The sequence below is a fragment of the Cynoglossus semilaevis genome, chromosome 15 (assembly GCF_000523025.1).
Source record: "Cynoglossus semilaevis isolate Cse_v1.0 chromosome 15, Cse_v1.0, whole genome shotgun sequence".
Taxonomy (NCBI): domain Eukaryota; kingdom Metazoa; phylum Chordata; class Actinopteri; order Pleuronectiformes; family Cynoglossidae; genus Cynoglossus; species Cynoglossus semilaevis.
In genome coordinates this window covers 139,952-153,020 of record NC_024321.1, presented here as the reverse complement: position 1 = coordinate 153,020, position 13,069 = coordinate 139,952, and the positions used below count along the sequence as shown (strand labels likewise).

The window sequence follows — 13,069 nt, the reverse complement described above, 5'->3', positions numbered from 1 at the left end:
CTTTATCTCTTTTAATTGCTTATATAGCACTTTGAGATAAAAAAAAACATAGTGCATTACAAATAAAATTATTATTATTAATATTATTATTATTATTATTATTAGAGATCTGTGCAGTAGTGTGTAAAGGAACAAAAACCTCTAGGCAGGAAATGATGGTTGATGATAAAGAACACATTTTTGAATTTTACAACACACAAAAAAATAAGTGCTAGGTCAGGCATGGGCAAACTAAGGCCTGGGGGCTGGATGTGGCCCCTTCATCTTTTTAATCCGGCCCACCAAACTGTTCCAAATGATATAATTTGTTTATGTTATCATTATATTTCTGCCTTTTCCCTGCAATACCCCCGTTTTCCCAATAGATGGCATAGAACATGTGAGCATTTTAGCCTTTATGCATGACTTTTACATGGCATTTATCTTAGTTTACACAGACGCTCCATGTGTCTGCTCCTGACTCGGACCCCCATATTTAATTTAAGGACAATTGTGTGCCACGAGTCAAAAAGTTTGCCCATGCCATGTTGGTAATGAACGAGAGATTAAACACACACACATCGAAAATGATTAATTCATTGTGAAGTTATTTTGAAATCTGATTTTTTTTTTCATCCCAGTATCCCACTTCATTGAAAAGACAACACTTATTGTTAGACTCTCCTCTGATCTAAGATATGCTGTAGTGATACATACATACATACAAGTTGTGGAACTCTGGGAAAGGGGAGGTGAGTGTTAAGTAGAGGAAGCGCCTTCATTGGTTTGCAAGACCATACATCTTTCAAACTTCCTTCTTTGTGTGTGTGTGTGTATGTGCATGTAGGGAGGCAGAAAGTGGGAGAGATTGAGAGAGAGAGAGAGAGAGCAGGAGGCTATGAGTGTCTCTGTGAATAGCACTATTTTTCTTCACTGGCACTAAATAGACACAGAGGGCCTTTTGTGCCTACGGAACTAATTTACTAATTTTTTTTTACAGAAAAAAAAAGAGGAATTCAAAAACATGCCTACACCACTTCTTTTTCTTATCTTCGTCATCTCCATCCTTTATTAATCTCCCCTGACTCCTGGGCAAAATCCCTTTTCTGTTTCCTGTCTATCAAGCTTCTCACAAACACTTAAAAGCAACAACACGTAAACCAGTGGTTCTCAATTGCTTTCCGTCACGCCCTACCCCCCTTGAGGACAGAAATGTTTTCACGCACCCCCCTTCCCGTATGAGTTGCTGCCACTTAGTAAATGCAGGCTTTTTATCATTTATGCATTACAATTAGAGCAGTGGTACACTTATGTCCAGTGTGCCATATTCCATCAGAAGCCCCTCACGCCCCCTTTGGCACCTCATCGCACTCCACCCCGCCCCCCACCCCAACGGGGCCTGCCCTACTATTTCAGTACGGATGTAAAAGCACCTTGAGTCATAATAGTAGTAGCACACAGTGAAAAGGCGAGGAGCATTTGAGTGTTTCATGCAATTATAGCTGCAAAACATGGATGTGCTAAAAGCTAAGATGTTTGCTGGAATTAGCTTGGGGAGATTAACCAGATTAAAATTTAACCAGATAAGGCATTTTAATTCATCGAGAGAGTGACACATACTTACCGTCGCTGGGTACATAATGCTGGAAAGATTTTCTCTTTACCAAAGCACATCAAGCTTAAAATACCATCTCAACCCGCAGCATGTGTTTGGGGAGGTCTAATTCTGACAGGCAGAAAGATGCAATTGCCAAATGGAACAGAAGGGACTTTAGATGGACAAGTATAATCCACAAATACAAGGACTGGATTTTTTTTTTTTGTAAATTTAGCTGAATTCTTGCTAAATTTACATCAATGAAGAGTGTTTACAAATATTTTTATCATCTCAGGTAAGGGATTCAAGCGTGGTTTTTAATATTCTCCTGTGTAATTTGATATTGCTGCATATACCAGTACTTCTCAAGTAGTGGGGCGGGGGCTGCAGTGAGGTGCCAGGGCTGGCATTGGGGTCTTCCAATGGAATATGGCACGCTGGACATAATGCTGTAATGCATGAATGATAACAATCCTCCAGTCACTAGGTGGCAGCAACTCATACAGTGGTTTGCACAGATAAAAATATACGTTATCAGGTTCGCAGTACTATTTTAATTCGCGGGGGTGTGGATCGGGGGAGGAGCCGCGGGGGGTCGTGAAAACATTTTAATCCCCAGGCGGGGTTCAGACAGAAAACAATTGAGAACCACTGACATGTACTGTAAGATTTTAACCATTGTATTTTAGGTGCACTTCATCAGTATGGGTTTAGTGGTGGTTTTATGGATCACTAAAAAAAAGAACCAGATTCAGAATATACTAATGTTATAAACCAGAAATAGTTATTACCCAAATCTGTTCATTTGTCCAACAACAATGTCCTCTTCCATGTCGTCCATGTGATTTTGTGAACAACCCCCCTTACACGCCCACAGACACAGAAGAGAACAATTTCCCGACAAAACTTCCATAAAACAGGTTTAATGTCTGCAATGTGTTTAAAGACAAGACTCTGATGTCTATTTGGAATTTCTGGGAAGAGACTGTGGTGCGTTTATTGCTGATTTAGGTACCCAATGCAAAGACACAAGAGAGACTGACACAGCAAACAAGTATGTTAAGTATGTTCAGTTGATTTTTAAAATCATATTATCAGGTTCTTGATTAGATTCCAATCCAATGCAATAAGATGTAAAAAATTTTAAAAATTACTATCGTTAGAATCAGTAGTCCTCATAGAAACGTGGGTTTCAATACCTCATTAAAGTTCCCTTATTCAAATCTTGACTCCCGTAGGTCACTTGTGGCCCAGACACAACCTCAGCCAATTTGAAAAGCGCTGAGAGAAATGAGGGAATCACAACTGGGTAGAAATTCAACATTTCCACAGTAGAACAGACCATGAATATTGTACTCTCCATAGCATAGCAGCATGCAACAGAATTATTATTATTAATGATAAATCAGTTCAGTGTTGCATGGATTTTATTTTGGTGCAAAGTCTATGCTTCAAGCTGAATTTTAAATTGAAATTAACGTTTGGTAGAGGAAACAGTTGTTGTTTTTTTTTAAAAAAAAAAAAAACATTAATAAGTTTTGGTCCAAATTTTGCAGTAACCTCCTGCCACCAAAAAAAGTCTAACACAACTAAATGCATACATAAATGCCCTAATCCTTATCAGGGTCACTGCAGCATGTCCCAGTAGTCATCAGGTAAAGAAGTGAAGGAGATATGCTCTGTACAGTTGACCACGTTATCATAGGGCTACATATAGAGACAAACAACAATTTTTACTTGCACTCATACCTGTGGTCAGTTTATGGTGTTCGATTAACCTAATCCCTTTCTTCTTCTTTTTTTTAAAAAACTCGAGCACCAGAAAACATATTTTTGCACACAGGGAAAAACATGCAAATTCTACACAGAAATGTAGATAACTACCACCAGGAATTGGAAAAACTGGTTAGGCAGGAGGACTAACCACTTCTGAACGGGTTAGGCAGGAGGACTAACCACTTCTGTTCGCACTTGTGGTCCAAACAGCAATCAGCAATGAGGTGCAAAGACAACCGTCACACCAATGACTTTTCATCTTTACTAAAAGATTCTGACCAAATGACAACTGCAGCATTTTTAGTCTGCACAGCTGCAGTCCTTACACCACCGCCTTCTGACTGAGGCTGTTTGTTTGTTTGTTTCTTTTATATTTGGCCTAATCAAGTCCTCTAATACCATGAAGCTTAATGAGCAGTTAAGGTTAAAAGTGCAATGAATGCAATCATAAATGCAGTAATAAAAATAAGTGCAATAAATGTTTATCTATTGGTGCCAAACAATAAAGGATTGCTCTTAAAAACATCTCCGTTATATGTTCCTAGGCAAAAATGACTATAAATTCTCCATGTCCGTGACTTGAGCTCATTCCTAGGAAAGAGGAGAACTGTTTACACGTGTTGTGTTGCTTCATTTTCTTCAACTCCACCCCCACACACAACACGCAGCAGCCCCACTGCAGCACCCAAAAATAATCTTATACAAGTTTAACTCAGGCTCCAGCTTTTGACAATGTGCTTCTGTGAGAATTATAATGGTGCCATTTTACTGCAGTGTATTGCTCCCCCCTCTACACTATGCATAGGTTGCAAATTCAGAAGGGCAAAAAAAAAAAAAAAAAAAAAAAACAAAAACACAAATATACTGGCCAACAAATGTACATAAATTTAAACACTTTTATAATATTTTGTCCATTTCATTTTTTTACACTTTACATTGTAAAACGTAATTCTTTAAAAATACATTAATAGTAATATTTTTTTTTTATTTTGCAGAGAGAATCGTCGGCACTTTCTATGGAAAATATATTATTTGCAGAGTGTGTTGGAGTTTATAGAATGCTTTTGGGCTCTGATGTGGTTTATGCTATTTACAAGATGTCAATCTGTAATCTGTATCATTTTTTAATGACCAACATGTTTTTTTCATCGATTGTTTCCTTCGTCTATTAGAGGAAAATAAAAATCCAAGCTATACCAAACAAGACTTGCCCAAGATTTACCTCCCATCACCAGTCTTTTTGAGGTGAAAAGTTCAATAGTGAACATATGACTCATACCTTCAAGATGGAAAAATAGAATTGCATAATTATATACTTTTATATTCCTTTTAAAACACTTGAATAAACTATAGACAGAAAACAAATTCAAAGGCTCCACTTCACTTTCAGTCTATGATGTAAGATTAAACAGAAACAGATAGAATAGCTATATATAAAGAGAGAGAGCTATTATTTGCGTAAGTGCACAGTTATTGTGAATATTAGGGCAGGGATTGATTTATTTTTACAGCTGGCTCATTGCAGTCCGTTTTTCCAAAACTTCCAGGTAGTCTGGTTCTTTCTTTAGCTTCCCAGGGAGAAGGATTGTCTGTTCATTGTTTCTAGATGCGTTTTCAGGTCCAGTATATTTCCTTGGTGTACCATAAAATGGTATTTGGTTTGATCTGTCCTGGTCAGAGACATGTCGCTGGGCTGTTGCTACCTCATAGGGAGGCACAATGCAAGGTCTCCTGGGTAAAGTGCAAAAGTTGTAATTGAAAGGAGGGCTATCAGCGGCTGTGGGGAGATCTTTGTTCGGCTTCTCTCCAAAGTTTTGATACAGCATCTCAGGTGGCTCTGTGGTGCTCAAACTACATGGTGCTGGTGATTTATCCATCAAATTCACTGTATTAATGGTAAAGGCCCCAGGGCTGTGAGAGACAGAATCATCCCTTTTTGCATCCAAGGGCCTGAAGCTAAGATCCTTCATGTTGTGGTAATAGGTCACTTGCTTACAATCCCTCTGCAGGTAAATAGGGTTTTGGCACATGGAGCCCACAGGGGGTGGAATGTAGTTATAAATGGGGTTTTGAGAGTTTTTCTCCTCCGTTGGTTCTGGAGTGTAGGAACAATATTGTATTTGCAGAGAGTTAAGATCCAAGTTATTGGTACTAGTGGGCAAATGTTCAACCCCTTTCTGCCGTTTCAGAAGAAAAACAAAGAGGCCTGCTCCAAAGCATACAGACAGAATGAAAACAACAAGAAGCCCAAGAATAAGGACAGAGAGTGGCACCTCAGGCAGGTCAGGAGGATGGGGTCTCGAATCAGTGGGACTGATGGAGCTAAAGGAAAAGGATGGAGCAGAAGAAGAAGAGGAGCGAGTAGTGGCTCTAGTTTCAGGGCTAATAAAAGTAGGGGTTCTTGTAGGAAAGACATGTTGTAATGGGGGAACGTCACTTGGCTCAGGGCATATGGCCTCATTACGAAGCGAACGCAGCAAGCGACCAGCATGTTTGGAAGGCGAGTCGCAAGTTATCTCATTGACCACCACACTTGTACTTGAAAGCTCCATCCAATTTTTGAGCGCCACAATGTCACACGTACAGTCCCAGGGATTTTCTTGCAAGTCAATTTGAATGAAAGCTGAGAGCTGGTCCAAAATGCCTTCAACTGGAAGATAAGAGAAGTGATTATTTCTCATGTTGAGTCTTGTTAGCATGGTTCCTCCAAAAACATTATCTGGGAGTGATCTTAGCAAGTTGTTGTTAAGAAACAGCAGCTGGAGGTTGTGCAGACAGTTAAACGTCTGTGGTGAAATGTCTTTGATAATGTTATATTCCAAGTAAAGATACTGCAGCGACTGCAAACCGTCAAAGAGTGTCTGAGATAGCGATTCAATGTAATTTCCATTAAGGTAGAGTCTTCGAAGGTTTGTGAGATATTTGAATGCTCCCTCTTGAATTGCTGCGATTCTGTTGTTTCCTAGATGAAGCAGCTCCAGTGCGGTGTACTCAGTCAGATCTGTTTTGTAAATAACTTGCAAATAATTGCCAGTCAGGTGAAGCTTCTTTGGAAAGGAGGGCTTGGGGGTGAGCTCGCTGATGTTTTGCAGTTTCCTCTCCTGACAGTTGATATTCAGTCCACTATCCGGGTTTGGTGATGTGCACATGCACACACTGGGGCACAGCATGGGCACAGGCGAGCGTGTCTGGTAAACCATTATGGGGCCAAACACATGTTTGTCCTTTGAAATGCGAGGGGTAGGTTTGTTGCGTATTTTAGGTGGGCGAGAGGCTTTTGGAGCACGTGTGGGAGTAAATATTTCAGGGAGGTAGGTTGGAGTCAGGACACCTTGAGATTTGGAGTCAGAAGGAAAGTGCATGCGCTCACCAGTGTTCCTGCGCGGACACAGGTCCTGCTTAATAAGCTGTGTGATATCTTTGCCATGTAGCCGAAACGGCGTCTCACACACTATGTCTCCAACGAAGACAGTGATTGTATCCAGCCATGATTTGAGTGGAATCAGATCGCAGGTGCAGTTCCATGGGTTCTCCTCCAGCTGGATCTCCATTATACCACCTATGTGCTCAAGTACACCAGCAAAGGGCAACATCTTGAGTCTGTTCCCACGTAAGTCCAAGTGAGTGAGCAGCACGAAGCGGAATATATTAGGAGGCAAAGACAACAATAGGTTGTCATTGAGGATAAGCACTTTCAGTTTATTCACTTTGCTGAAAGCACCTGGCTCTATGGTGCTGATGTAATTATAATCTGCCTGTAAATACTCCAAACTCTCTAGTACAGAGAAGCTGTCTTCTTTGATCACCTCCAGGTTATTGTTGTTCAAATGGAGACGCTTCAGGAAGCGAAGCCCGTTGAATGCTCCACCTCGAATTTCCTGCAAGCCATTATTCCCCAGATGCAGTGAGGTGACATTGCCATATGTGATAAACACATTGGCACTGAGACGTGAAAGGAAGTTTCCATTTAGAAAAAGCTGTGAGATTTTATTTGGTGGAGCCTGGAACTGTGTGACAGTGGTGAATCCTTTATTCTCACAGTTGATGTTCAAAATGTTCTCCCGCTCTTCACAGACACAGTGGTCCCTACAGATATCTATGGAGGCTGAATTTTTGTGGCTCTCCATTTTGGACAACGATAGGCTGGTGACCAAGAGGATGTTCAGCGAGAGGATTCTTCTAAGCATGTTTACCGTCAGCAATAGTCACTGAAATATTGATCCGGCATTTAAATAATCACCACGTGCAACTTTAAAATGACAAGAAATAAAAAATGAAAAAAACGTTGTTGGTGGTGTAGTTTGAAATGTGAGGGGGAGGGGGGTGCCCAGGCACCCTCACAGACTCACATTAAAAGCAAACACATAGAAATGCACGCAGGGCTACCGTCTCACAGCAGCAATGTGCAGATTTCGCCATTCAAATTCATGTATAAAACAAAAAAGAAGAAAAGAAAAAACACCAGCAGTAATCACCAGGGCCTCGTGTGGTGAACACCGAAAAAACAGCGAGACCAAAGCTGCTGACTGGGGCCCATACAGCTTTATTAAGCTGCTTTATGCAGATCAGCGGCACCTGCAGCAAAGAGACTCGGTCCTACTGCAAAAGGGTCCTCCTGTCTTCTTGTTCAGAATGAGAAGCTCCTTGATTACAGTCAAGCTAAGGCCTGAGCGAAAGAAAATGGGGGAGGGATCCTGGTGAAATAAAATGCGCAATGGTGCACAGCCAGTTTTCCTTTGTATCCTCTGCAAAAACGGGTGGAAATCAGATGGGTGCTCAAAAACGGAATAAAGGACACGTTGATTGGAAGAGATGACAATAGTTCCCTTAGCCGCAATGCATGCACTCTGCGAGGACAGCGGTCTTCTCTCCTCCTCTTCCCTCTGTATGCTGGAAATAGAGGCTGTCCGCAGCTCCTGCTCCTGACTCACTGCGTCTCTTCCTTAAACACACACACATAGACAGACAGAAAGATGTGGAGGGAGGGGGGGAGAGAGAGAGCGTGAAAGAGAGAGAGAGCGAGAGAGATGGGTGGTGGCTTAGCGGCCATTACATCACTCACACAGTCAACCTATCCTGTCTCTTTCCTTCCTTCCATCTCCCTGCTTCCCCCTTATGCATTGCTTTTTTTTTTTAAAGCCAGCACGTTAGAATGCTGCATTAACCTTATCTTGCCTGAGCTTCATCAAATTATTCATACTCATCCCTTAACCGTAACCACAATTCTCTGATTTTATAAAAATTAAAAATTAAAAAAATGGTGCTTTTAATAACTCATACTATACTGCTGATGAATCAGTATAGGCATATCATGGTGCATTTCTTTAATGGTGTGTGTTTCTTATTGTTACACTCCTCATATTCTTTATATTAGTGCAATGGTACATAAAAAAAATTGTTGCACCCCTCCCTCCCAGAAAAACAGGACACACAAACATATTTTGTTTGTGTGTCCTGTTGGGGAGGGTGGGGGGGGAGCACTGAGCAGGGATGGTACTGCTGCTCCAAGCAGATCTGACAGGCGACAACAAGAGCAAGATTTAAAAATAATGGCCTCCTTAACAATGTTATTATCAGATATGAATTTTACCGCACCCTTCAAATAACTTGTTTTTTGCCAGTCTCTTGTTAAACATTTACAGCACTGGACAATGCGCTGCATTATGGTTCATGCATTCATTCCACCACCACCCCCCCCCCTGCAATGGCACTGCTCCCCTGCCTATGGGGTGCGCCCCCACTTTGTAAACCTCTGATTTAGTGTAAAAATAAAAAAAGGGCAAAAATACGGGATGATATATTTTATAAAACGTAAATATATATAGAAATTGACTGAGTGGATAACCACAACTTCTAAATTACATTCAGCACAGAACCTACACAGAGAACCTTAACAGATACATTGAGCATAGTGATGTGCAGCATCACGTGTACAGTACCTCTGGACTGGCAGACCGGAGTGGTGGTGCCTCTGATGTGATTTGATGTGATTTGTTCATATTGATTTGATTTGTTCATATTGAACGAATCACTCGCGAGTCATGAAAGGGATTGTCCATAATGGATTTTAGTTTGGCTAAAATCCTCCTCTCACCTACCTCTTCCAGAGTCTCTAAGGTACAATTCACGACCGAGCTGGATCTCCTAACCAGCTTCTCCAGACCGGTAAATCAAGAGCTTCGCCTTTCGGCTCAGCTCCTTCTTCACCACAACGGACCGAATTACTGCGGCTGCTGCACCGATCCGCCTGTCAATCTCACGTTTCATCCTACCGTCACTCGTGAACAAGACCCCAAGATACTTAAACTCCTCCACCAGGCAGGACTTTCTCCGCAAACCGGAGGGTGCAAACCACCTTTTTCCGGTCGAGAACCATGGCCTCGGACTTAGAGGTGCTAATTCTCATCCCAGCGGTTTTACACCCGACTGCAAACCGCCCCAGTGCATGCTGCAGGTCCTGGCTCGAAGAAGCCAACAAGACCACATCATTAAAAAGCAGAGATGAAATCCGGTGGCAAACTCCCATGAACCCTCAAGCACCCTGTGGAGGGTATAGAGCTGGTCCAGTGTTCCACGACCAGGACGAAAACCGCATTGTTCCTCTTGAATCCGAGATTCGACTATCGGCCGGATTCTCCTCTCCAGTACCGTGGAATAGACTTTTCCCGGGAGGATGAAGAGTGTGATCCCCCAATAGTTGGAACACAGCCTGGCTCCCCAGTGACGTCAATCCGGGCGACGTGAACCTCTTTGATTTTGTTGTTTTCTTCATCAAGGGGGGGTTTGAACCGCTATTTGTCTGATCCGTCGCCTAGAACCTGTTTGCCTAGGGATACCCTACCAGGGGCATTAAGCACAACATAGCTCCTAGGCTCATTCGGATACTTGAATCCCTCCACCACGTTAAGGTTGCGGTTCAAGGAGGGGACAGTATAAAATACACACTAAAAAAAGCAATTTTATATTTCACCACAAGATAGCAGTAAACTTGTGGCTGAACTCTCTCGACCCCGTTTTGTGCCTGATCTGTTTTTTGCCCTTTTCTAAAATAGCAACCTGAAGTAGGAAAAGGAAAGTTGACAGCGAGGGCTGCCGTTTCCAGGACAAGTGGAAATCGGAATATTTTTTCACTGAGTTATGAAACAACTGTGTCTGCCTAATTTGCCAATAGACTGTGGCTATATTGAACTCCTTGAACACAGCCACTACCAGGCACTACCAGACAAAACATGCTAATTACGACAAGTTAACTGGGAAAGAACGCGGTGAAAAATTGAAGCAACTTGAAGCTGGTTTAACGGCACAGCAACACTTTTCATTGAGTCGAATGATTGCCAAGCACTGCAAACCTTTTACTGAGAGTGTATTTATTAAAGACTGTGATGAAAATGGTGGAGAACATTTGTCCTGAGAAAAAGCAACAGTTCGCCAATGTTTGCCCGGCTGTGTCACGGAGGATTGAAGAAGTTTCATCTGATATTAAGAGACAGTTGGAGGCAAAAGGAGTTGAGTTTTGTTGTATAGGAGATATTGAGATCTATATTGTTTCATGTTATTGCGCATTGATATTGATGATGTTACAGGTAATGAACGCATGCGCAATGGAAAGTAACGGTTGATGATAAGTTCTTTAGTAAAGCGAGCGACAAGCTCATATAAAAAAGCATCAACTGTGTCTGTGCATTATTGTGGCACATCTAAGGTTGAATGTGTGTGTATTGTGACAACATACACAACAATTGGCGACGAGGATCTAGAACCCAGATCTAGAATTTCTCTTCCCATCCGAACCATGATAAAATTATTTGTAGCCTCCTCCAAAGTTTCTAGCTTTGCTGCCCTTCCACCTGGTCTCCTGCACACACACAATGTCTACTCTTCTTCTCTCCATAACATCAGCTATTTCTTTACTTTTCCCTGTAATTGTACCTACATTCAGAGTTCCAAACTTCACACCAACACTTCTATCCTTTCTCTTTTCTCTTTTTCTCCTAACCAAACGCCCTCCTCTTCCTTTCTGTCTTCAACCAACAATAGCCCAATTTCCATCAGTACTCTGTAGGTCAACAGCACTGTTGGCAGTTGTTTTTGACCGGGGCCCCGACCGATCCGGTATGGAAAACATTTTAATTTGCATTACTTGATTTGGCAAAGTTTTTACACCGGATGCCCTTCCTGACACAACCTTCACCATTTATCCGGGCTGGTTTATAAAATCTCGTCCCTACTTTGCAGATTTTCCCTTTTCGCGGTGGGTCTTGCTGGTTTATAAAATCTCGCCCCTACTTTGCAGATTTTCCCTTTTCACGGTGGGTCTTGGAAGGCAACTACCACGATAGGTGAGGGATCACTGTACCATTGAGCGCCTGGTAATTTTTATTTATTTATGTATCTGTATCTGTACAAACCACTGTATGAGTTGCTGACACCAGCATCCTGCTTTCAATCCACTTATTTAATTAAAATAGATTATTAAAATGAGCTCCAATGCTGCCATCTAGTGATCGTTATCGTTGATAATGTTCTATTCATATGTTCTGAATGAGTTAACAGTTATATGTATAGGAGGAGGAGCTGTGGTTAGAGCGCGTGTGTGCATGAGGACGAGAGTACAGTGTGAGTGCAGGAAAAGGTGTTTTTGGAGAAGCTGGGTTAAGAGCAATAAATGAATTTACAATGAGTTACTGCAATTTTGTGTCAATAAAAGCTCTTCTGAGCACTGAGGCACCTGACTGGTCAGTTGCGGGTGTAGTAAACACACATCATCAATTTTTGGATTGTTGGGATCGGGATTTCCACTGTTATATTGCTCACTTAAGAAATTCCCTGCTATCACTGTGTTTTAGGAATCCACATATTATCACCGCACCCACTGCCTGATCTTGGACCTGTACCTGTCACGCCACCTCCCAGCAGCCTCACTCCTAGATCCACCTTCATTGCATACCTCCGCTCTGTAGGCAAACTGTTGTCCTGGGCATGTTGCAACGGCCTGAGGACGTTGAGGAAGAGCCACTCCAGAGTCTTCATCAGGTGAGATGAGAGTGCCACGGGTCGGAAGTCGTTCTGTTCACTTGGGAACTGGAACGATGCATGACATCTTCCAGATAGATGGCACTCACCCTAGTCATCAGCTGATGAGGGTGTGTGATAAGGGGGTATGTGAGATGGGAGGGGGTAATAAGGAAAGTAGGGGAGGGGGAAGAATGTGGGATAGGAGAAGGGAGGAAGAGAGGAAGAGAAGAGAAAAGGAGAGTTTTGGGGGGTGGGGGGTGTTGTGGGATAGATGAGTTGCAGGAGGGCAGGTTGGAGGTGATGTGGTGTTAGTGCCGGCAGAGAGGATTAGAGAGATTGTATTAGGCTCTAGAGTGCCAGGTTGGATGTGTTCTGCAGCACTGTGCCTGGGCTGGTGGGGCACGATGCAGCAAAAGAATTTCTGCCTGCAACAACTCCTGGACCTCCAGTGGATGATTCCACATGGGATCGCAACCAAGGCCTTTCTATCTGTTTTTAATAGTAGTGTGTTGTGAATAAGTGCCCATTCTGTGGTTTGACAGAAAACATTTTGCATGTTTTTACTGAGTGCAGGAAATTGGCAAAAACGTTGGCAAAAACGTTTTAACGTGTGTTTTGAACCTCTTTGGTGTCATTTCTACTGCCCCTGTTTCTATTTGCAGAAAGAGCAAAGTGTCAACTCCTAAATATTTTAACAGGTGA

The 13,069-nt window shown here is 42.2% G+C and overlaps 1 protein-coding gene across 1 annotated transcript; it reads right to left on the bottom strand.

Moving 5' to 3' along the window:
• Window positions 1–3,519: 3,519 nt before the first annotated feature.
• Window positions 3,520–8,295, bottom strand: slitrk2 (SLIT and NTRK-like family, member 2). Its single transcript, XM_008326393.3, has one exon. The coding sequence runs from the start codon at window positions 7,537–7,539 to the stop codon at window positions 4,858–4,860; it is 2,682 nt and encodes an 893-aa protein (XP_008324615.1). The 5' UTR covers window positions 7,540–8,295; the 3' UTR covers window positions 3,520–4,857.
• Window positions 8,296–13,069: the final 4,774 nt, after the last annotated feature.

Coding starts and splice junctions, on each gene's coding strand:
- slitrk2 (XM_008326393.3), bottom strand. CDS start 7,539: ATGCTTAGAAGAATCCTCTCGCTGAACATCCTCTTGGTCACCAGCCTA.